The sequence below is a fragment of the Esox lucius genome, chromosome 18, assembly GCF_011004845.1.
Source record: "Esox lucius isolate fEsoLuc1 chromosome 18, fEsoLuc1.pri, whole genome shotgun sequence".
Classification (NCBI taxonomy): domain Eukaryota; kingdom Metazoa; phylum Chordata; class Actinopteri; order Esociformes; family Esocidae; genus Esox; species Esox lucius.
The window spans coordinates 3,620,206-3,646,008 of record NC_047586.1 but is presented as its reverse complement, the minus strand read 5'-3'; the positions used below and the strand labels follow the sequence as shown (position 1 = coordinate 3,646,008).

The following is a 25,803-nucleotide window of genomic DNA, read 5'->3' as shown; positions in this document are numbered from 1 at the left end:
CCACTGACCTGGGAGAGGGGCGGCTCGTGCAGGTCCAGCTGTAGCCGATGCACCACACTGGGGAAGTCCGCGGCGTGGAAACAGATGACGTCTTTGGTAATGCGGGGGGGCACGGCGCTGCGCACACAGAGGGAGGATCGCCGCGTGACGTTAACAGTGATGCCCGCCGTTTCCTTGCAAAGGCGGTTTAATGGGAAGTTGCACATGCTAAACCGGTTAGCTGATTGGCTGAAAGCCTCGCTATATCAGACTGCGCGGTATGAAATGGGAATGACGTCACAACATTTCACTCATCTGTTTGTGTTACGGCCAATATACCAGCGCTAAGCACCGTACGCAGGCACCTAGCTACGTGTCGTGCCTAAGAACAGCTCATAGCCGTGGCATATTGGACAAGCCCCCCCCCCCCCCCCCCCCCCGTAGTGCCTCACTGCTTAATTCTTGCGATATCTCAAGTACACACCAACACAGCAAAAGTTTTAAGTAACTTTACCAAGTGACTTCAGGTCAGAATTTGGGGATGTGTCGGATTTCTTTAAACCCGAGGTTTGTGTCGTGGTGAGCGTACCCCTCTCCGCAGCGCACAGCCTTGAGCACCCCAACGGCCGCGGTCGTCTGCCGCTCGAAGCCCTGGCCGATGTGGTCAGCGTGGGCCCTCGTCCGGTCGTCGAACAGCATCTCACGAGGCTCGCTGGACCGAGGTAGGTACTGCAGGTTCCTGATCTCATTGGTTGACCTGGGGGGGTGAGCAGGTCAGGGCGTTTAGTGTTACTCATTACCATTGGGCCGTGACAGAGGGTCATGGGTCAGGAGGAAACCTGTGGAGGTCATGGAATTCAGAACGCTTGCTCTTAATCTGCAAAATTCAATTAGGCACGATTTTTTCAATTTAATTTAAAAGGAGAAGTGATCACCAGCCACGGGGTCCATCTTTAAAAAGTCATCAATCAGGATTTTGCGTACGGAATATAATGAAACGAATATAAACCTAATTAGTAGAACAGGAGTCCCATTTGAGTTAATTGTCCATGTTCTACTTAATCACATTCAAATCAGAAAATCCAGATCGATCCAGAACATTGGCAAAACTGGGGAATTGTAGGGGAATACAGGATCACAGGCCGGTCTCACAGCAGACCACTCACACCCGATTTGAAATGAGCGGTTAATTATCAAGACACAGGTAAATTGGTAGTGTGTTAGTTCTGAACAGAGGGCGTCACGACTGGATAACAAGATATTTCAGCGGCTCCACACACACACGTCGTTTTACTACACCAGGACACGTACATCCCATCCACCACACTCTAGGCCTCCTGGGAATAAACCCTTTCCGTTGTTCACCACAGAGTCACGGAATGAAAATATCTGAACCGGCTTGACACCGCGGTACCCGACAGAACGCCGCAGAAGCATCTGAAACGAGTTTTAAAAAACACTGTACTTCTATTTCAACCGTCACACATCCACATATGAATACATTTATCCTCCTGGATTTATTTGAAGGCAGGTTAGATGGAGGGCGTGGGGGGGTGGGGGGGTGGGAGGGGGGGCTAGATGGAAGGTGGGGTTCAGGGGGCTCACAAAGGCAGTGTGAGTCCATCCCAGCGTTTAGCATACATTACACTCCCCAGACCACACCATGTTGAGAGAGCGAGAGAGAGAAGATCTCAGGCAGCGAAAAGACGAACAAGGACACAGAGTGTATGCGTCCCGAACGGCGCCACGTAGTGCCCAGGTTTTATGAGGGCACATGCGTCGGTGATCACAAATAGTGCACTACGAAGAGGATAGTGTGCCGTTTGTGACACCACCCTGGAGCTGCTTAGTATGCAGTTGTTGGACAGGGCTGCCTGCGTGCTACGATAAAGGAATAAATGCAAAGCTGAGACTCAAATAAAAGGCTTCGACGGAACACACAGCACTCTGGAGAGTGAAGGGGGAGGGAATTAGAGAGGGAGGGAATTAGAGAGGGAGGGTGACCGCTTTTTTTGTCAAGCCTAGTCAGCTTTCAGACAGTCGCCGTTCAGGTAATGTTCAGGATGAAAGTCAAAAGGTGGAGGAGGTGGCTGATACTCATGACGGGTCAATGAGGAAAGCTGTAGGTGTTTGGGCTCTAATAAAGACCAGAGACTGAGCTGTAGGTTTTTTTTGCTCTAATAAAGACCAGAGACTGAGCTGTAGGAGTTTGGGCTCTAATAAAGACCATAGACTGAGCAATAGGTTTTGGGCTCTAATAAAGACCAGAGACTGAGCAATAGGTTTTGGGCTCTAATAAAGCTGGAATTTTGTTGAATACTTGCTGGATCATCACTCTATTCTGGTGCAGTAAACCAGGGCTCATCTTGTGCATCAGCGTCTTGTTGCTGCTTGCACATTGGGGTTTCAGCCTGGGTGTCTGTAAAAGCACTTTGTGACAACTGCCGAAGTGAAAAAGGGCTTTATAAAATGCATTTGAATGATTGATCTTCAGCCAAGGTCTCCTTGACGCTCTCCTCTGACCAACCACGTGTTGCGGTGTCCTATAAAAGGACACCCAGACTCCCTGAGCCGGGAAGGTTCAAGAACAAATGCATAAATCAGACGTTTTACATGATGCCGCCATAAACAGGTAGCACAAGGTGGACAGGCGATGACGCTGTGTGTGTGTGTGTGTGTGTGTGTGTGTGTGTGTGAGTGCCTAACATCCATACAGATGAGACCCCTCCAGGTAACAACATGGCCCCCTAAATATCACCCCACTCCACATAAAGTGCACATTGATCACCTCAGAAAACTACGCAGCACACGGTGTAAACTGTACTTACTATAAGATAGTGTGTAAAATATGTGTACTATAGGATACTTGTAAACTGTACATACTATAAGATAGTGTGTAAAATATGTGTACTATAGGATACTTGTAAACTGTGTACAATAAGATACTGTGTCTAAACTATGTGTACTATAGGATATTATGTGTACAATAGGATACTGTGTGTAAACTAGGTGTACTCGAAGATACTGTGTGTAAACTAGGTGTACTCTAAGATACTGTAAACTACAATAAAAAGCAAGCCACAGTGGAAAGAAAAAAGTGTGAAATAAATAACACAGCAGTATTAAGGAGCAGCGGGCGTTTGTGTCTGTAGGAATGCTGAGCTGCAGGGATTATTGTCCTGGAGAAAATGAGATGAGTGATGACGAGCTTGTGTGTGTGTGTGTGTGTGTGTGTGTGTGTGTGTGTGTGTGTGTGTATTACGAGGAGAAACGTCTCACGGCGGGAGGGGGAATGCGTCGCCCAGCCTCTGTCACCTGCTGTAACACTGTTCAGTTTTGACGCTCTTCTAATCTAAAAGGTGGGCGGAAACCCTCTCCCCTCGCTCTCCCCTCGCTCTCCCCTCGCTCTCCCCCAGCGACAGCTGTAATGTACAATGGCTTCGTGATGCTAAACTAAATGCAGAGATAATTACCTCATACTTAGAGGCTCTGAGGTGGAGAGCAGAAAAACAAGACTCTTTTCTGTCGCTGAACATCTCATCTGCGTCCTAAATAACACTATTCCCTGCACAGTGCACAACCTAATGGTTAAAAGCAGGCGCACTAAACAGGGAACAGGAGGCCATTTTGGACGCAAGTCTCATGTTTATGGAAAGCAGTATTACAGTCAGGCACTTTGAGGGGAGAGAAGACCGAGTATGAATAAAATAAAAGGGGTAAGCCGCTTGACAGGGGGAACTTCATTCAGCGCAGTTGCAGGGTGTAACATGAGCTTCTACGAACGAACATATAAGCCAATGGCAGCATGAAGACGTTCAGCATAAAGTGGAAAGCGCTTCTTAGCACTGACATCTTAAACTGCTTAGTGGCAACCAGAGGGCTGTTAGCACTGATACCTTTTTTATGGTGTCCGCATATTATTTTTGTTTGGCACTTAGCCAAACAATTTAAAAAGATATATGGGGAAAAAAGTCAAAATGTCAAGATATCTTTGAATAAATATGGATTAATAGAACCCCATCCTACCAGTAGTATTGTTGACAAATCACAACAAGGGATTTTGACTAGCTAAATAAACTCGCCAAAATCATGATGCGCAGCGAATAGTACGCAAATCCAGCAAGGACCCCTGACTGCCATGTGCAATTAGGGGCGAGGATCAATGTGGGTGGAGTCACATTTTGACTCCGCACATATGTGACCCCACCCACCTTTTTATTGTCCATCAGAGTTTTGACAGTCAAACACTGAATACAAACACACACGTTTGTGCAAGGCACATGTTGAAGACAAATGTACTTCATTTTTGAAGATCGTAAGAAATATTATATTAAGTCATACCAGCCAAAGCATATGAGCAGAGAGCTGATAGATATCCCGCTCATCTCTCTGGAGCGAAGGTTATAGGCTCTGCTCCACCGCTTCACGTCTTTTCACGTCTTTCTTCGCTCTGCTCAAAACCGCTATTCGCTCACAGGAAAAATAATTCCCACTACAAATTTGCTCCATACATTTTTTGATTAGTCAAATCTGTCCATTAAGTGATTATACACTGTCGGCCACCAAGAAAATCAGATGCTCTGCATTTTAAACATTTTGCCTGTAGAATTTATAAAAGAAATAAGGACATTTACTTGCTTTGAATTTAATTAAATTGAAACGAGAAAAGTCGTAGGCTATCAGGACACAGCCAAAAAGAAACAGAAAATAATAATTATTTCAATAGGCAATGATATTGCAAATCGCATGCTTTCAAATATTAAGCGCTCAGCATTTAACTAGCGTATATTTTGCGTTTATTGGCTGTACAAACAAAAATCTAAAATTGACTTGAAATTAAATACAACATTTTGCTAAATGTCTGCCTATAGTAACTTGGAAAACACTTAGAGAGACGTGTTTGGCCAGAGTCTGTGGGTTCAGGATGATGTAATGGTGCATGATGCATTTCTTATCATTACTGCACTTCTCTACCGCTCCAACCACTGCTCCTTTTGTGTCCAGCAAAGGACCGTTGCAGCTGTGTAAAGTATGAGCGGTCGCATTTGTCCCTAAACTGGTAACGCACCAGATCATGCGTTATCACCCACTCGGCTTTAAATCTACGCTCCAAGACAGCAGCTGGGACAAGATGCTGATATTGAACCGGGTGTAACGAGTGGAAACATTCTCTTAAAGTGTAGTTTTGCAATAATATTATAGCTAGTGGGACTGGTACCTTCGGGTAAGAAACAAAAATATCCAATAAAAATATAGACAAATACAACCAAAATGAACTAAACATTTCAATCATTGACTACAATGTAGATATGCCACTCTGTCCCCATCTGATAGCATGAACACGTTTTCCATAATTATTCTTTAGTTGTGGTTCACCGCATTCCCTCTCCTGCATGTCCTTGGTTCTCCTCATTTCTGTAAGTTACCTTTATTTTGCCCCAGTGGGTTTCATCAGCTTCTTTATTAAATGATTGTGTAAACATCATGAAAGCTTAGGCAACATGGTTCATATTTGTATGTATATCTATGTAGGATAGGTTCGATTAAGATTTGCTTTTGTTGATATTGATACCTCGGTGAACCTCAGCATGAGTGACCTTTAAGGAGAGGAGAAGGGGTCGGGTTAAACCCGTTTGACTCCACCCACATTGAGCCCGGCCCGGAACTCCACCCTGAAGTCAGGGCCTTCTCAAATCCAGTGCAACCTAAAACATTCTGTCATAGGCCTAACACACGTACAATTTGGATAACATGTTGAATCACGATTTGTGGCTCAATTATTGAAATTCCAATTATGAATTCCCCACACGGGGTTGAGAGACTCACTTAAAAAAAAAATGAGATAATAGAAATCATATCCTACCCAGTGTTTATGTGGTCGTATCTACGCATTCAATGTGATGGCGTTCACTGCGTTTGTGCCGCCACCAGTAGCTACGCACATTTCCTCATGCCTCGGCCACACCAAATGCTTCAATTGCTTGTGTTTGCGTCGTTTTGTTGCAGGTCTTCTGCATATGCTACACGTTATTAGAGACGCTGATATGTGCGGTCGCCGGGTGTCCTGCCCTATACAATTTGACGATATTTGTAGAGAGAAACGCTACAAATAATGCATGGAGGAAGATTTCATCTGATATTCGGCTACCAGGTCAGTAACTTTAACTTGTTTACTGTACAGAATTTCCAGACCTTTTGTTATGCTAGCAACTGCACGTTTGTCAGCTTGTTTGTCTGCCACTTAGGGATAACTGGCTAGCTACATACAAACTCTGTTCTAGCTACAGAAGCTGTGTAGGTAGTTTGAGAGTGTATAGAGCAGTGTATTTGGAAGCTTTTTGTTTGTTTTCATCATTAAATGTACAATTACGTAGGCCATACTTTTTACAAAAATATTCAATTTACAAATATATTCACTCAATTCTGTTCTGGCAATTGTTTTTGGATGAGATTAGATGCATAACTAATTTATAAATTGTCAGTTTTCGGTTTTATAAGCACTCACGTTTTGGCGCACGAGTAGGAAAAGTCAACACCCCGAACGTAATGCATCCGCAAAGGCGGTTCTCATAATACTGTATTTCTTTGCATCGAAACGCACTTGTTCCCTGGAAATGACTGGTTACGCATATGCAGTGGTGCAATTGGTGTGGCCGAGGCGTCGGACCTTTAGCGATATTTTCTCCCTTATCAAGTGTCAGCAGGCAACCACCTCGAACATGAAACTATGAATGATATGCTGCTGTGTATCCGGGACAAGCTTGAAAACAGACGTCTCCACTAGTAGTTGAAAAACCCCATCGACCATTTGAACAAAGCAATGTAAAGAGGCAAAAAAATATAAAGACTAAGTCTCCAAAAAAAATATACAGCTCCGGAAAAAAATTAAGAGACCACTGCGCCTTTTTCTTTCTTATACAAAAAAGTTGAAAAGGGAAGTTGGTCTTTTTGATTTTTTTTCTTGAGCAGAATCTTTTCAAGTGGCCCATTACAGCCTATCTACCACTTTGTCGTTGCGTCCAATTAACAGATTAGCCCAGGTAGGCTATTAAACTAAACTACAAAATAAACTACAAAACTGCCAACTCTGCCTTTTCGTTTGCTATTAATGGAATTACAATGAGCCTTGTGTCCGTGTGACCAGTTGGGACAGAGCACAGCAGTCACACTGGTCCAAGGAAATGACTTGTTTGGTAAAGCATTAAGGCCAGACGGGGCCACAGACAGCCATGCCGCCGGGGAATTCCGTCCCGCAACAGAGAAAATGCGCCATTTTTGGCCACTAAACAGTCAGCATGCGTCTGTCATGAAGAGGCCTCTCCCTGCTTGCAGAGCGTGAATTGAGTCCAGCACATTTCATTGGAAGATATAATGTAGTTTAGTATCTGCTGTTTTAACAGTGTCATAGAATAGGGAAAACCCCGGGCGGCAATTTAGAAACTTAACGGCTGTACATATTAACGCCCGTTTCCTGTTGGATTATTTCCCCCGCCTTGAGAGTCAGAGGTCCAAGCGTAATTCGGCCCTCACCTTCTCCTTTTGTAGGGGGACTTTGGCATGTCGGCGACGGGTATCATCTGTTCCCCGGGTCGCACCCACATAATGGGCCCGTCGTCACTCTCCGTCGGACACTTCAGCTTCAGGCTGGAAAACGTTCCCCATGGCAACGTCCTCTGGATGGGTGAGGGTGAAGGGGGAGAAAAGAGATGGGAAGGAGAGAACATGAATACAGCAGACTGACCCACATACTCCCATCAGCCACTAGAGGGCATTTTCGTATAGTGGCAAGTGACAGGATTGTTCTATTGGTAGGGTTAGACTTCCTACAGACTATCATTTAGTGAGATCACACGTCACCTGTAGCTCGCCATCTACAACCCTCAAACTCAACTCTCTTCCTTCATTGTAGCCCTCTAATCCGAGATCGATTCAGACCTGGGACGCCAAGTGGGTGACGTTAATAGAGTGGAACGGAAAACCATCTGGCTCTGGCCCTGGAAGGGTAAGAGTTCCACACCCCTGGTCTAGAACCTGCGTTTCATTTACCCCAGTAGTTACCTCTAGGAAAGGCGACTCCTCCAGCATGGAGAGGAACTCCGGGAAGTAGTCCCCCACTTCCTCGTCCACGGCCCCCACCAGACTGATCTGCCTCATGGCCCCGGCTCGATACGTGCCGTGGCTGTACGTTCTCTTTACCTAGAACAGAGAACCACACTGAGGTTACCGAACCACTCCTAACACAGCTCTGCCAAAGACGCTGTTTTTCTCAGAGCGGGAGCCTCGTGGAACCTGGTGGTCAGGTGTGGCCCCCGGGGACTACCACGTGAGAGGTAATTGGCCGTTCTGCCCGAGAAAGAAGGTAGATCCTGATTGGTCACCTCTTCCACTAAGGGTTAAAAGCGGAATTTATAATATGGTTTGGACCTTCGTGTGCAACTGACAGCTGAAATAAGTGACTGAGTCAGTGATGATTTCGACGTGTCTTCATTGGATTAGGGTCGCTACAGGATGGCGATGCACGACGAGGGAAGAATGAACACACATTTGATTTGCGTTTATTGACCGGTCGACTGGTTTAATGCCAGTGCCTTTTTACCCGTCTGGGATTGTGAGTGAGTGACTGACTGACTGATTGGGCTAAATGTCAAAACCATCCATACACAACAGGACTAAATGCCAGGCCGGAGAAAGGCCATCAGGAGACTGAGATTCCACACCAGCACAAGACCTGCTGCTGTACTCGAGTTGCCTCTTGACCGCTTGTTTATAAATCAATTCTGACGCTTGCAGACAGACAAGGCAGCACGGCAGCCATTTAAAAACCCTTCGTTATACTACTTCAATATCTTGAATACGTAAACCAGCCACTTGCCCCCCCCCACCTGGGTCTGGTTATGCTGAAGGAGATGTGGTGGGTTTAGAGACAGAAATGTTTCTGAACTGTCCCTCCCCCTTAGCATTCTTCTCCAATCGGCTTTAGGATCTTCCCTTTAACCATGGTTTCAGTTCCCGAAACAAGCTACTCTCCGTCGTGGGGGGGGGGGGGGGGGGGGGGGGATACGATACCCCCTGGAGGATCAGCTTTATGTAGTTAACTCTCTTTCAAGGTCCCCTGGGATGAACCATAACAGTCAGTCACGTTACAAAACACACTGAACTGGTGGTGAAGCGTGGAGTTGGAAGTGGCATATAGTCCTTCTGTTCCGCAGATGTGATCCCTCCTTCAAGCGTCTGTCCTCCACACCGCCTTTTGGACGTGGAAGATGAGAGGCTAATCTGTCCTATAATAGTTTGTTACTTCAGGGCCCCCGACCTCAGGCAGTTCAGAGCAGTTATCCCAAACCGAAGACAGATCCACGAAGGGCTGAGGCCACTTAACCAGATGTTGGAGGCAACTTCCAGAGGATTTCTGTGTGTTCTGTTTGGTGTGTCTGTTCTGTGTTGCGTGTCTGTTCTGTGTTGAGTGTCGTCTGTGTGTCTGCTGCTGTTCTTCCCAGGGATCAGGCCACCCGTCTGAGTGAACACTGAGCCAGACTGTCCTCTTCTTTCTGCTGATGCGTCCATCTGTGTATCAGGCTCCTTGTTCCATTCACGGAGGAGCCAGCAAATGGTGAGCCAGGGACGTCTGAGGTCCAGCGGGAGGGAAGTGAGGCAGTCTGTCCCAGAAAGAGAAGAGACCTGGGGGGATGTAAAGGGGGGGGAAAGGCAAGCTGCCTGGCTCAGGGACAGGCCACCATGGCTTACATTTTTTTTGGGAAGGGGGATTCGAACCCAGGACCATTCAGAGCCTAACCACTAGGCCAACTTGCCTTCCACAGAAAGTTTTCTCTCTGTGTTTATTTCACTAGTATTGTACATATAATGAACAGATATGCCTGCACATTTGGAGGTATTGTTATACTCTTAATATTATTGTTCTATGGTTGTCTGCTGAGGACGCTCTACCAGGTTTGTGTCACAGCCATAGAGATGGAAAGAGGACTTGTCTCTTTACAATTTGCGGACAGATCGGTCATCTGTAATCAGTGCCAGTTTCATTACTTAGCAGCCATTTAACACGGGAGGACAATCTGCATGTGATTGGTCAACGACTGGCACACAATCCTCCATTCATTGACCAGTGTGATCCATTATCTCCTCCTTTCAATAGTACATGTGGTATAATTAATTGGTTGATCCAACAAATTAATCGGGAGGGCTAAGCCAATTACCAACCAGGCTATTAGGAATGAGCAGCCAATGAATTTAAAATTGTTCTGTCTAAATTCAGATGGATGCCTTCCATGTCCATGCTGGAACATGTTCTCACAGCTATGTTTTCTATGCATCTCTAGTTCACCCGCAACCCTGTGGCTGGCTGTGTGTGTATTAAATGGAATGGGCAGGCTGATGAAGTCATTTGCCTGCCGCTGGCTGAAACTAGGAAACCCACCAAGACATTCTGCCTTTTTCATGGAGATGTCCTAAGTGATGACGCCCACACTGGATGCTATAAAGGCACTGATATACAAAATGAGACCTCTGTCAATCTACGTGGCCTGGACATCTCCAGAAAACCTACTTCCTGTTAATGTCACCACATGGACATCTCCAGAAAACCTACTTCCTGTTAGTGTCACCACATGGACATCTCCAGAAAACCTACTTCCTGTTAGTGTCACCACGTGGTCTTTTCTGAAATGTCATTGGAGAAAATGAGTGTTTACTCGTTTATTAAAACCATTGAGGGGGTGTGTTTACCCCGATTCTGATGGTCTACTCTGCCTCTGCTCTTCCCCTGGGGACCGACATCCCCTTTTTCTACGGGACTCATCACCACTATCATGAGGTTGAGTCCTACGGCTCTGCTATGATTCCTTATCAGATACGATCCCTTATCAGAGCTGACAGAACCTTAATTTGAACCGTTATGGATTAAGACAGCGGACTGAGAGTTAAATGTTGGGTCTGCTCTGTGTGACTGAAGGCGCAGTAAGGCAATGCAGAAGGTGCCCACTGTGTTGACCAAGCAAAGGCCAATGGGGCTGATGCTAAACGACCAAGGGAGAAATGGCAAAGCCTGGCTACAGGGGTTGATGTCTCCCTTCCTCACGATCTCACACCTTGTCCGCCGTTCTCTTCATCTTCCTCACACCAAAGGCTACCTCCTCAGCCCTCTCCCTCTTCATCCAACGCCTCACCTCTTTCTTTCCTCAACCCGGTTTCATTATAGAGTGCCTGTGTTTGTGTACTTTGCATTTAGTCAGAATCCATAACGTAGGGTTACGGACACACCCACTAACACTTTGGCTCACTGTTCTTAAAGCCCGTACAGGAGGCTTGTGTTTGGGGTGGGATTTGTTCCAAGCGGTAGATTTTGAAACGAGAGTCCTGTGTGTGACAAACATGGCTATTCAATGAAAACAGGGTGTCTGTTTTCACACATTTTAATGTTAATCTAATCAAAGTTTTTCAAATGTATCTGATTTATATTTGGGCAATTGGCTGTTATTACTTGTAGAATTAATTTGATTGGACATATACATTACTTAAATTGGGAGGCCTGTTCTGTTCAATATATCTTTATGCATTTAATCCCATTCAACTGCCAAAATCCAATATTTTTTTGAATAACAAGACAATACAATCGCCTCAAAAGGAGCCTTTATCTGTGTTCCAGAATAAAAAGCATTACTACCTAAATGTACTCACATACACATTAAATACTGGCGACACAAATGCATCCCCAACCAGGCTCCTCATTCTAGTCAGATGTGACTGAATGAGGAGACACTGATCAACCATCTTCTGTGAATAGCTACAGCACAGTGATACGGCATTCAGGAGGAGAGGGCTGGAAAATACAAAGAGGCAGAGAGAGGGAGAGAAAGTGAGATACAACAGACACACAAGAAGAGTGAAAGGGAGCAGACACTGAAAGTGAAACCGGTCTCGTTATTCAGCTCACCTGGGTCAGAGGTGGCGTGTACCGAGCCTGTTAAACCAGACGGACGCGTTCCACACCAGTTGGCTTGTCAAGGTTGGAGATGACCTGTTTCTCCCCGTTTCCATCCCGGCATCTCTCCCCCTCTCTCCCCCTCTCTCCCCCTGTCAGTACCTTGGGAGGAGTGTGTGCCTACTGCCTCAGTACTGTAGCCACCTCCTCCCGAACCCCTCCGCCAATTCCTCATCCCTTGTATGCCACAGCTGTATTTTCTAAAGTAATCTGATGAATGTTACAATTTGTTTTCCGAACTGAGCATTTTAACTGGTCGTCTGGAAAGGGTTCATGATTTGGCAATCTTATCTGATCTTTTGGCAATTTAAGTATTTGTCCAACTCATACTACTTTCCTATTCTGCATTCCTACAAACTTTCCAAATATGCCTTACTCTACCATGGAGCATCAGCTTAAAAGCAATTAAGCACTAATAAAGGCTCTTCTATTTGGAAAAGTTACCTTCATTAATGTAGTTTAAGGTGTAGTACCTCAGCCTTACCAGTAGATGGCAAGCTGTAGTATCACAACCTCCTAGGTTGATATGATGCCTCCCTCCAATTAATCTATTTTTCTCTACACCCACATGATCTCTTCATCTGATCAATCTCTCCTTTTTCCTACGACCAATCTCTCTCTCTTGCTGAGAGGATCCGTGAATGAGCCCAGCGAAGATGAGATGGCCAATGATGACAAAGAGTGACACGAAACATCTGCTTGAGTCATCATCTCACAAACTATTCTTCCCACCATTTCCATTTTATCTTTTCTGCCCCCGGGTCTCTCTCCTCATCTTCCTCTCCTCCACTTTTTCCTTCATCTCCTCTTGTTCACCACCTCCCTCCTTGCTTCGGGCGGGACAGCAGCAGCGCCAGTCTCTGCATTCTAAACCGCCACTGTGCTTAAGGTTACGAGGCGAGGTCGCTGACGTGAAGGCGTGACGTAAATGAGATTACCCGCGGAGTCAATTAGCTGGATATTAGGAGGCACAGCGTCTGAGCACGGCTGTTTGCTGTGTGTCTGTGGCCAACAGCTGTTCTGTTTGGCTCACGGTGACTTCACACCTGACTGCCACTCCCCGGGGAAATGCAGCGGGCAACACATCGAGGCAAGAATGAGAAAAAAAGCGTACGAACAGGTATTAGGGATGAAGGGGAAATTATTTATTTTCGGGGGGTGGGGAGATGAAGGCCACATGAGGCATTAAGAATTTGGAGCTGCACCCCCTCAGGTGAAATCTGTTCTGTTTTCTAAACCTCTTTTTTTTTTGTATGGCCACAGCTGTTCTGTGTTCTCAGACTAAACGAGGGTGGGAGGCAGGTTAGCTTGGGTAACAGGAAAGTAAATACATGTAAACAGGCAATCCAGGGTTACAAAAATCTGAAAACTTCTACCAGATCCCTGCATTTTCATGACTTACTTCTTGGAGTTTACCTTTGAGTTCCTGTCTAACCCCCAGTGATTCCGGTAATGTTCCAATTGGGATTTAAAGACATTTCTCTGTAAATCCAGCGGACACGCAACCAACAGGAAAGCACTCTTTAGAGATTACACCGACTGACCAGAACCTGTAGCGGAAACAGAATCAACCAAGGCATGGGTAAAGAGGAGATAACATTTTCCCTAGAGGTTATCTATCAATCAAATGTATTTATAAAGCCCTTTTTACAACAGCAGTTGTCACAAAGTGCTTTACAGAGACCCCTTTGGGGTAAAACCTCAAGCTACAGCGTTGTGACAGCGGGTACCAGAGACACCCGTGGCGTGAGAGGACACTGCCTGACACCCAACCTGACCAAACCCCCGTCAAGGCTGCCAGGGACTCGTCCAATCAGCACGACGGAACCCTTCCGATCCACAGCCAATCCACAGCCTTCAGAAACCCTAACTGTTCATTTCATCTTTTTCACGCAAGTCAATTTATTGAGTGAAGGTTATAAGATACCATAGCTGGGCGATGAGAGAGAGAAAGGCGCACCTGAAACACCTTAAAATTACATGAAAGGGAATGAATACCTCCACTACCCCCGCCTCTGCAGCTGTTCTGATGATCTTCAAGTAGGGGAGCCAACTGGGAACATTAACGCCCCCTCAAAAACAAACGCTATTTTACAGAAGCACTCCAGCCAGGGCCATCGCGATCCCTCCAGCCCCTGAGTGATGTCATCTTATCCGAGTCCACACAGCCCATATAAGGAACACCAGACCCAGATGACTGTCTGAGGAGGTCCCACTTCGGCTTTTCCTGTTGGGCCTCTCTGGCTTCAGGGTGAGCTCGGGACAGGTTCACTCACGGCAAGGACCTCAGGGCACTCTGTGTGTGTGTGTGTCTCCCCCCCGTGCATGTTAGAGATGAAGAGAGAGCAAGAAGAGCGGCACGCAAATACGAGGTCACTGTAAAAACTCTCACGAGAGTCACTATGGTAACAGCCACAAAGAGCTTAACACGAAGGGAGAAGGGAGAGGGATGAGAGTGGGGAGGGAGAAGGGAGAGGGATGGGAGAAGGGAGAGGGATGGGAAAAGGGATGGGAGAAGGGAGAGGGATGGGAAAAGGGATGGGAGAAGGGAGAGGGATGGGAGAAGGGAAGGGAGAGGGATGGGAGAGGGATGGGAGAGGGAGAGGGATGGGAGAGGGAGAAGGGAGAGGGATGAGAGAGGGGAGGGAGAAGGGAGAGGGATGAGAGAGGGGAGGGAGAAGGGAGAGGGATGGGAGAGGGATGGGAGAAGGGAGAGGGATGGGAGAGGGATGGGAGAGGGAGAAGGGAGAGGGATGGGAGAGGGAGAAGGGAGAGGGGAGGGAGAAGGGAGAGGGATGAGAGAGGGGAGGGAGAAGGGAGAGGGATGAGAGAGGGGAGGGAGAAGGGAGAGGGATGGGAGAGGGGAGGGAGAAGGGAGAGGGAGAAGGGAGAGGGATGGGAGAGGGAGAAGGGAGAGGGATGAGAGAGGGGAGGGAGAAGGGAGAGGGATGGGAGAGGGGAGGGAGAGGGGAGGGAGAAGGGAGAGGGATGGGAGAGGGGGAGAGGGATGGGAGAGGGGGAGGGATGAGATGGGGTGGGGGTATAGTTCACAGCCTCTGACATGAAAACTGAAGAATTCTTATTTCCAGCATCAGAGCCCACAGGGGTAAAAACTGTAGAACCAGGAGAAAACCTGGCACCTCCTCACTTTAGGCCTCCCGTTTCGTTCTGTTGCACTCTCACTCCCTCAACGGTTTTCTGGAGCAGCCTGGAAAATGGTGTTTGCGCAGACCGTGAGGAATTTCCTAATCTCCCGCAAGAGAGGACAGCCATCACATGGAGGTAGCAGCCCGTTTTTGCTTGGGGGCAAAAGGGGGGCGGGGGGGGGGAGTTGGGGGGGGGGCTCAGAACAAGAGAAGCTGTTGCGTTTTACCCTTATTGACAACAGAGAGGTGACAAGAATGATCAGAAAGAGCAGAGTGAGAATCAGAGGGAGGGAAAGAGGGAGGGAGGGAGGGAGAGAGGGAGGATAACAGTAGCGTTGTTGTTAAGGGTTTATCTGACTAGGGAGGGATGTGATTTGCAGCCTACTAACAACCTACAGCAGCACGATCACACAGATACGTGCAGCACAATGAATGGACCAGGACCTCATGGTCACATCTAACACACAGAGAGAGGAGAGAAATGACAGGAAGTGGGACGGAGGTTAGGAGAAGACCCGGCGCGTTTGAATGTTCCACGTGCGTGTCACGTTCACTTCGTTTTCATTCTCCCCATTTATTCCAGCTTACTTTCCATTTTAGGGAAATGTTTCCCATGCCGACAAAGTCAATTAAATTGCAGAGAGAGAACCAGTTGAGGACCATCAACCTAACCAGCAGTCCCTGGGTTTGGTTTCCTTTGTCAGGCTTACTCACAACTATCTGCACATTTTCACTACTGTGCATAGCGCATAATATAAACCTCAAACCTTACTTGCTTTGGCAATATAAACAAATGTTTCTCATGGCAATAAAGCTCTTCAAATTGAATTGACACAGAGGGGCTGGGAAGGGTAGAGCGTTAGTAGAGCTTGGTGCTTGCAACCCCAGGTTGTGGGTTGTTTTCCCGTGGGGGAACAGCATGAATAAAGTGTGAAAACCGTCTGGTTCTTCAAAGTGCAACTGCTGCCAGACAGTGAGATGTGAGCGGAGCTGGCCAGTGTCCCTGGCCTCCCCAAGCTGAACAGGCATCGTCAGAGTCCACGGTCACAGGCTCTCAACTAGGACACGGCCCAAAGCTCAGCAGGACACCACTATAAATCAGTAGAAACCTTGACTGAAATACTTGACTGAAACATTAACACTGCTATAAATCAGCACAACACAAACTGAAACACTAACACAGCTATAAATCAGCACAACACAAACTGAAACACTAACACAGCTATAAATCAGCACAACACAAACTGAAACACTAACACAGTTATTAGCAACAGAACACAGACTGAAACACCAAAGCCATCGAGTGTCTGACGTTGCCATCAGCATTCAGCCATTAAGGATTGGCTTCTAAAATTCCTTACAAATAAAAGACAGCTGCTGTACAACTTGCGTTGCATCACGTCGCATTCCAATGGCAGCGTCCAAGGATCACGTAATGCATATTTTCAATTCTCGATGGCTGACGCGCACGTTCATTCGGTCTTGTGAGGGAACGTTTAGTGTATCTGGTTGTGTTAGCATCAATATTACTCCAGACTAAAACACTGAAGACTTCTGGACCGGGGATATTGTCTTCTCTCCCCAGACGGCCGGACAGTCAGTCTCTGACCCTCGCTCAGCCTCTTTATCTCTCTGTCTCGCAGTTTGTCTCTCTTTGGTTGTTCTGTCCAGGGCAGAGGGCTACAATCCCCCTCAGGTCTGGATGTGGAGCTGTGCCGGCTGGATGGAGAGGAGGACCGGAGGCTGTGAGGAGAGGGTGTGTTGAAGGAAGACAGGAGGCCGTGAGGACAGGGTGTGTTGAAGGAAGACAGGAGGCCGTGAGGAGAGGGTGTGTTGAAGGAGGACAGAAGGCCGTGAGGAGAGGGTGTGTTGAAGGAAGACAGGAGGCTGTGAGGAGAGGGTGTGTTGAAGGAAGACAGGAGGCCGTGAGGAGAGGGTGTGTTGAAGGAAGACAGGAGGCCGTGAGGAGAGGGTGTGTTGAAGGAAGACAGGAGGCCGTGAGGACAGGGTGTGTTGAAGGAAGACAGGAGGCCGTGAGGACAGGGTGTGTTGAAGGAAGACAGGAGGCCGTGAGGAGAGGGTGTGTTGAAGGAAGACAGGAGGCCGTGAGGAGAGGGTGTGTTGAAGGAAGACAGGAGGCCGTGAGGAGAGGGTGTGTTGAAGGAAGACAGGAGGCCGTGAGGAGAGGGTGTGTTGAAGGAAGACAGGAGGCCGTGAGGAGAGGGTGTGTTGAAGGAAGACAGGAGGCCGTGAGGAGAGGGTGTGTTGAAGGAAGACAGGAGGCCGTGAGGAGAGGGTGTGTTGAAGGAAGACAGGAGGCCGTGAGGAGAGGGGTGTGTTGAAGGAAGACAGGAGGCTGTGAGGACAGGGTGTGTTGAAGGAAGACAGGAGGCTGTGAGGAGACGTTGGGCCAAGGCTGGAGTGGGAGGGTATTTGCCTTGGCATGTCAAGCGATGGGAAAAAAGGGACAATTGAATTTACTTTGTAGTTGTGCTGGATTTCCAAAAACTGCTTTGGTCCCGAACCATTTGCATCGCTCTCACTGAGATGCTCAATGAGCTCTCTGCCACTGATTCACGTGGTGTGTGATCATCATTTATAACGCTGTAGAGCAAATTGTTTGGCTTTGATTGTTAGGGTTTTTAAATACCCAATCGCATTTATAGACACAAATCCGGACACCCCTTAAAAGAAAAAAGATTAAGAAAAGGGTATTTGGAAACCAATTTACGGAATATAAAAGACACAAACTATTTAATTTTTTACTTTTTTCAATCTTGGAATTGTGAAAAAATAAAGATCTTTGGCACACTGGACTGGCTGTCCATTTAGGGGCGGTCATACTGGTCCTGCTGTTTTATTAGTTTTTTTTCAACCTGTTAGTATTTTAATTGTTTGGTTTATTTCTTAGGAATGAAATCTGTCATACTTTTGGTCGATGTCATTGCGATGTTCCCTCTACCAGTGTTCAATAGTTATCTGAAACACAAGTTTACAAATTGTAATTAGAAAATAAAGACAAAATTAGTAGCTATAACTTGGTCGCACAGCCCTTTTGCCAATAAACACACCAACAACAACTTCTTAAAGCTTGTTGCAACTTTTAACCCACAAAATGGCCACAATTTAGGAGTAAACTGCTCAAATTGAGATGGGCCCTCCACCAGCTGCTGTTTTCATTTCTCACCATTTGACTAGTTTTGAAAGTGACTCAGATCTCTCTTCAATGGACTCTCCATAACAGCCTAATCGGTCTCTCTCAACCATTCCTGGATGTCTTATTCTTCCTCTGTCTTTAGGTCTCTCCTGTAAGGACTACAACCGTTACAACATTATTTGGACATGCTTTCCGGTCAAACACCTTGATTATCTACACTTTTCACAATGTCTTCCATTCACTGACCGTCGGCCCGACAGGGTCGGCATTGAAGCGTAGGGTCTCACTCCAAGAGGCTCGAAGAGCGTTTCTATTTGGAGGCCATCAGACTGTGTAGCGCCTGGTCTGACCACGCATGTAGACCCCCAGTGGGAGCAAACACGGACACTTATGTACACACTAATCCATACTCATTTTAAACATGTTGTTTTGCTTTTTGTTATAATTATTACTGTTACTATTAGTATAATTAGTAGTAAAAAAATTATAATAATAATAATAACAATATCATCATACATTTTTTTGTTGTTTCTAGCGTCGTTGGGCAAAATACCTGTAAGTAAGAATTGTGTTGTTTATGTTGCCTCGTGTATCCTATGCATATGCCCATTACAAACGTAAGACCTGAAACACGACAAAATGATTGTACCAGCACCATCACAAATAGCAAGCAGGGTGTTCTTCTTTTTGAAAAATGTTGATGTGTTTTTTAAACAAACGCAAATTCCACTTCTGAGGGAGACACAAGAAAGCATAAGTATCCCAAGTCCACCTAAACAAGCCTAAACACAGAGGAGACAATGTTCAAGAGCTAATTAAGTTAAATTTTATCTCTTTGGCAGCCTAAAATCATCGGTATGTTTACTAACAACCAAATGTGGTATTCACAGAAAATTACAACATCCTCAAGGATGGCAAAGTAAAGAGAATGCAGTTAAAATAAAATGGATAAACTGCCTAACCAAAGGGATTCATATATAGTTTTTTATTCACATTTAAATGTTAGTCATTGATAGACATTCTCATCCAGATTGACCTGCGGCTAGTGTATTAGTCTTAAAAAAGATAGGTGGAAGAGGACTAGCAGTATTCTCAGCTGTAGTAGTAATAGCTAAAGTAATACTAGCTGTAGTAGTAGTAGCTGTAGTAATACCTATAGTAGTACTAGCTGTAGTGGTAGTAGCTGTAGTAATACTAGCTGTAGTAGTAGTAGCTGTAGTAAAAGCTATAGTAATACTAGCTTTAGTGGTAGTAGCTGTAGTTATACTAGCTGTAGTAGTAGTAGCTGTAGTAATAGTAGTATCAGGAAACAGAGGGGTGTGGATTTATTTGATATAGTCTTTATGAAAACATAGGGCTTCAGGAGTTCTTGAAAAATGGGCGGGGACTCTGCAGTCCTATAATCAAGGAGAAGCTGGTTCCACCAATGGGGTGCAGTGCTATATTCAAGCGAAAACTGGTTCCACCAATGGGCTGCAAGGACAGAGAAGAGCTTTGACTGGAGATTATTTTCATGCTTGCTGTGTTTTTTTTTTGGTTGGCTTAATGTATTTCTTGTTACCTGGTTGGTAATAAAAGTTGGCTGGTGTATACCGTTACATGGTAACGCATAAAACCCCATCCTTTCCAATCTGGTCCCCCGACACTAAGCCAAAGCACCTCGGCTCCACCACATCCCTGACCTCATCAGCGTGATTACAGGAACACTGGGATGTGAGAACACAGCATATTAAAAACATTAGTCAAATGATCCATCGCCACACAGCACAAAATGCTGATTACAGGCTAATGTGACTTCATTTTATACATGTACGTTTCTTTTCTTTCTCCTCTGTGTGGTCCAAAGGCTACTTTTTCAAAAAGGAGAGAAACTGCAGTTTCTGACCAGTTTCATCTTGCTTCACAGTCAGTGTAAGCACTTTGGGAATCCCCCCCAAAAAAACGAAAATCTTATCTTGTTGTCAAAAAATATCCAACCCACCAGCCAACCCAGAAGTGATCCATGGTAGTACCCATCTGTGTTTAATGACATGTTCCTGTCAACAGCATTATACCTGCCTGCAGGTCTGTCTTTCTGGCAGTAGATGGGGTGTCTACAGGAGAGTCAAATCAATATCATAACAGCAGCACATGTACAATTCCTCAGGGCGCATGGAAATACCTCTCTGTTAAACTGAACCTGCTGTTGTAGAGCCAAGCTCCTCTCCTGCCCTGTACATGGGTAGCTGTCATTCCACAGGACTCCTGGTTATTTACTACCATGACGATTACCGTCCAGCCAAATGCAGAACTGGCAAGGCCAAGGGTCTGAGAGAGGTAATGTGGTATTTATTATTCCCGTTTACCGTTCCCACACCATGGCCACTTTTCCCCTAACCCTGAGACAGGCCAAATAACCTTGTGGGAACCTATTTTTCAAGTTGTTTTTTTTATCTTTGTGGGGACATCTGGTCCATATAAACATGGATCACACACCACACCCACACGTTGTTTACGACCAGCAGCCTTTTTACACCAAGTGTAATTCAGGATGTGTGTGTAAATGCATGTAGCTAATAAAGAATATTGTAATTCCGAAATTGTGACTGACACCGACAGGGAAAATAATTCACCACGAAAACCAGGGAGAAACATTTCTCCAAAAGGTCAACGGGAGATAATGACAAGGCATGTTTCTCCTAACAGGACATGGCATCATCATCTGCAGTCAGTGCCCCCCCCCCCCCCCCCCCCCCCAACCCCACCCCCACAAAAGTCTTTCCTTTTTTCATAACACTCTTTCAGGGATAAAAAACGCTTGTTGCTAGGGAACTCAGGGAACGTCATAGAACACAGGCTCAAGTGAAAGGGAATGGCAACATAAGGAGAGAGAGCAACAGTAATCCTGGGAGACATCGTTTCCAGTGATGAGTAACACCTACTACACGCCTCGCTCACCATCCCTCGGCCATTAGAAAAGCCTCACAGCCACTGACACGGTTAAAGCCTCACTGCGCACGTCTACAGAGCTCACTCTATGGGTCAACTACAGTTCCTGAAGCAGGGTGAGATGTCAGTGGCGTCAGATTCCTATCGTACCATTTAGCGGTAAAGAGCGTTGGTTCTAACACCCCCAGTCCCAAGGTGAAAATCACGGTTATTCTGCCACGGTGAGGAACGGTTAACCCCAGCTGCTTCCAGTTCGGGTTTTTCTAAAATATGTTGTTAGCATACTTACCTGGTGTAATAACGGTTGCTAGCAATGTCCTACGTATTTCTAATAATAGCAGTTTCAAGGCGATGTCAAACATAAGCCAGCTGGTTACCCAAGCTAACTACGCTTTCACATTTGACAACTACCCAAAAATGTTACAGCTTGCAGATGGCTCGCCAACACAGGCCCCACCACGTCCTGGAACATATGGTCAAACTAGCAACAGGGGAGTACGGTCCTTGCATTATGGCGGCAGTGCAACAAACGCACGTTCAATCGTCAAAATATGCTGCAAGGCCGTGTATTTCTCAAAACATCAAATGAGGTAGTTATAACCTTTCATTATGGGGTTATGGCAGTCCAGCGGGCACTTTAACAGGACTTGGAACCGGTTTTGCGTTTCAAATTCCAAAATCCCAAATGTCCTGGGTGTCTAATTTATTTGGTTTCTTGTCCTCATATAACTGCCAGACCAAAAGTTTAACTTTATACTCAATTAATTTGTTTAAAAAAAAAAAAAAGTATCCATCCCAATCTAGTCATATGTTGCTAGCTTTGGCCAGCAGCTTTGCGAAAAGTTAGCTTAGCAAACTACTCCCGAAGTTTACAGCCACACAGCTATGCTTTCCTTCATTCCAGTACAGAGTATATTTTCCTACGTTAAGAGCATATTGCTTTCCTCTGTAATTAGATGCTGCAGATGTTAATCTTGTCCAATTTCTCTTTCTGCCATAATGACAGTGACTGTGAGTGAATGTACTGCTTGCTTTTTGGCACCAGCTAGGCTATACTTTGTAGAGAGCAAACTTAATTGAATACACAGTGAACTAGTCCTTCATTTCAACACCCCAAGGTGCTCCTTTAACAAAAGTAATGTGATGAACTTGCCAGTATCTCATTAGTGCAACCCTCGCACACAAGACAACCAACTGATATGAACATTGTTGAATGTAGATTTAAAGGGAGGGTTCAGCCCAGATTCATATTTGTGTAAAAGTCAACTTACCCTGAGCCGTTCCTGAAGGCACAGAGTAATTTTTCTAAGCAATCCATTATTCAGCTCTGTCCAGTCTGTAATTAGCATTATCGTCATTGTCCAAATTCATGAATGGAAACCGTGCGTCTCGTTTGACAAAAGCTGCTTTGCACGCGGAAAACTACTCCAAAACACTCCAAATTAAGACTAATGGCGTTGTTCACCTCAAAGAACCTGACAATGTTATATTCCTCAAAATAACATTTTATTTTTCCAATTTAATCTCATTTTCAAATAAACTGATACAATGGTGAACAAAACTGACTGTAAACACAAAGTACCCATCTTTTATTGATCTTTTGGCAAGCGCAAGTGTACACTTCACAATTGGTCACAGTAAACAAGTTAGCATTCGTTACCTAGAAAGCAAGTTACCCATTGTGTCGTAGATATTCACCCCCAACAGTGATACTTTATTTGCTTGATATGTATGTCTGACTGAATACGACCAGGAAGAACACTTTTGGGGGGATAGAGCCTTGCTTGTTCGAACCAGAATACACAGAGGATGAATTGACCGAACTAGAGGCTTGGACAGCAGCTGAGGGGGGTGATGGTGAACAAGTTAATCCCCAACCCTAGGCCAGAATATCTGGAGAATGGTGGTGTAGTTGTGGATCATGCAATCTAATGCCAACTGAAATGGAATGCTTTTTTTGCAACAAGTGCAAACTATTGATGCCAATGTTAGAGAACATGAATGACACAGTCCCTGAAGGCATACTAAAAACAAACAAAATTTAACAAAGTGTATGTTCAAGTTAGCAAGACAACTGCCTAGATATTAGCTAACCCAATTCAAATTGGAAGTCACCAAATTCCACCACCTATTTTGTCAGTACACAGTTAAATTTTTCTTTTAACCAAAACCATATCTTCACGTGGGGTGTTGGGTCCCATTTGTGACAGGGAGGACCCAACGTGGAGATAAACAGTAGGTCGGACACATGGTGGATGGTCAGGAGGCTGCAGTGGTTCATGGTCCTGGCAGTATGTGTCCACCACCAGATGAAGCTGCTTCAGCGGTTTTGAGCGTATGTCTTGAACTCTACCAAGTCCAGCCAAGGAAGCTAGTTCCACGTCCTTGGTTTTACCAATGTAAATGTAATTTTGCGGTCAGGCTACTGCGTTGCCACGCCGACACCGCCCCCACAGCGAAACAGTTTGGAGCCTGTGAGCTCACGCCAGGTTGCGCAGCCAAATACCCGACCCCCACAGCTGCAGTTATAAAAGAAAAGAAAATATATTTACAATCACAAGTTGGCCTCTGCCCCTAACCCCCTATGGTCTGCATGGTGTGTGTGCGCGCGCTCATACCAACCGTCTGAGTGTGTGTGTAGAGGGAGACCTTGACAGCTGGGTGAGCAGCAGAGAACTGATGGGACATTGATCTGCGAGAGCTTCAGGCTGACGGGAACAGACAGACACACCTACTGTGCTGAACGAAGGAGATGTGTGACCTGACCGAATAGTTACGATGGAGCCCGGTTCACTTGCAACCCCAGGAATGGAGAGGCTCTGGGCATCTGTCTGTTTAAAGGCTAAACTGGAAGCCTCTGGAGTCATATCCCAAGTGTCTCTGAGTGGGAGATTTTGACATGGATCATAATGAATATTACATAGACGGCAGGACATTATCCTTGATCAGCGCTTTGACTCGGAGACGCTTTATGAATATTAAGGAACGACTTGGGGGAAAACCGTTGAACTCCGTGTCTTTCTGAATTTGAAAACAGACAAGTGTGCCTTTGGTGGTTCATCAATGATGTTGCTAAGTTACTCCGACTCGTCGGCATCCTGCTGTGGTGTCCAGGGTCGGCTGTCTCTGCTTCCCACCCACTCCTTCAGCATGTCAGTTTACAATATTTTTTGTGTTCAACAGACCAGTAGAAAGGGCAGTGGAATAACCTTAACCATTTATATATATTTTAGTATTCAAAAAAAGCAAACAGAGGAGAAATGAACATTTCATTATCAGTGTATGAAAAAGACCTGCCGAATACCCAATCGAACAGGCAGGGATAACTTCTGAAATAAGTTGGCAGCGAAGTGAAATAAAATGTTTTTATGTCTCGTTTCGTTGATGTACTTTCATGTCCCGTTTCATTGATTCGGTCGCCCCTAAAGGTTTAGCCCAGTGTTGCTACAGTAGCCCATTGCTCTAACGGAGAAGTGCGGGGTGCAGACAGCTCATTTAGCGAGTGACAGCTGTCTGAGGAGAGAAGTAGCTGTGTTTGACAATTCCCATTTTAAACCAGAGGAGCTTAAGAGGGAACAGTTGGCAAACACAGCCAGGAACAGAGCCAAGGAATTTCCAGCTGAACCTTGAGGACACTTGAGAGTGCTTTTCCGCAATGTCTGTTGGTATTCAACTAACCATATACTCCTTCACACTGTATATCCAGCAGAAACCCAAACTAGTTGACAAGGTAAGCGTTACAACACGTTCAGCTAGCCGATTACATTAGGGCCTGTTTCTAGCAGCAGCACGTTAGCGAGTTATTTGTTGACAGTTCCATCACATAATAACATCAGAAATCACTCTAGAAAATACAAAGGGGGAAAAACTGATTCTGTTTTGACCTGTTCATTGACCTATGGGTGTAGACTACATTATAATTAATCTAACACAGCCATGCCCCCACCTAGATTTCCCTTACAGAAATTAACTAAACTTTCCAGTTTTCCACTGAGGTTTATGGTCTGCTTGGGAGGCTACCACTATCAAACACACAGCAGGACACACCCTTTTTCTAACATATGTGATGAACCTGGTAGTTTGGATCCTGAATGCTGATGGCCTGAAAGTTATAGTAGTTATAGGTAGTATATGGGTAATATACCGTAGGTACGCTGTTCTTAAGCACAACAATACTGGAACATACTTCACACCAGAAATGACTAATGTTAATTATATTAAATCATTAAGACACTGAATGGGCCTCTCGTGTGTGTGTGTGTGTGTGTGTGTGTGTGTGTGTGTGTGAATCAGGCCAGGAGATAATCACTCTTCTTATGGTGACACTATTCAGTATGTGTACATTAAGGTCAACAGCTGGATGGGTGAGAGTTCGGGCTCCTGTGATGTACCAGCCCGTTTAAACTACTCGCTTTGGGGCCCAGCGGTTCCTTACCGTGCCGTGACATACCCGGTCAGGGTTCTCTCTGGGGTTCAGTGAGGGGACCCAGGGTAGCATGCTGAAGGCTCTAGAGCTTCTGATGGATCTTCTTGACAACATCATTGTCTGACAGCTCTGTCAGTCACAGAGCTGCCCTTACCCTCCCTCCCAACAACAG

The 25,803-nt window shown here is 45.7% G+C and overlaps 1 protein-coding gene and 1 long non-coding RNA gene across 2 annotated transcripts in view; both read right to left on the bottom strand.

The window, feature by feature from the left end:
* Positions 1–25,803, bottom strand: part of LOC105024890 (lysine-specific demethylase RSBN1L) — a 47,345-nt gene that overhangs the window by 1,793 nt on the left and 19,749 nt on the right. The window contains exons 4-7 of the mRNA XM_010895163.5: positions 8,038–8,175; positions 7,510–7,652; positions 569–736; positions 9–117 (exon numbers count right to left, since the gene is read on the bottom strand). Coding sequence (XP_010893465.2) covers positions 9–117; positions 569–736; positions 7,510–7,652; positions 8,038–8,175 — 558 coding nt within the window. The remainder of the gene's footprint in view (positions 1–8; positions 118–568; positions 737–7,509; positions 7,653–8,037; positions 8,176–25,803) is intronic.
* LOC117593293 lies at positions 22,768–25,597 on the bottom strand. The gene is made up of 2 exons (XR_004574733.1): positions 23,828–25,597; positions 22,768–23,724 (listed from the first exon to the last, which is right to left on the bottom strand). It is a non-coding gene; the product is annotated as an uncharacterized LOC117593293 (long non-coding RNA).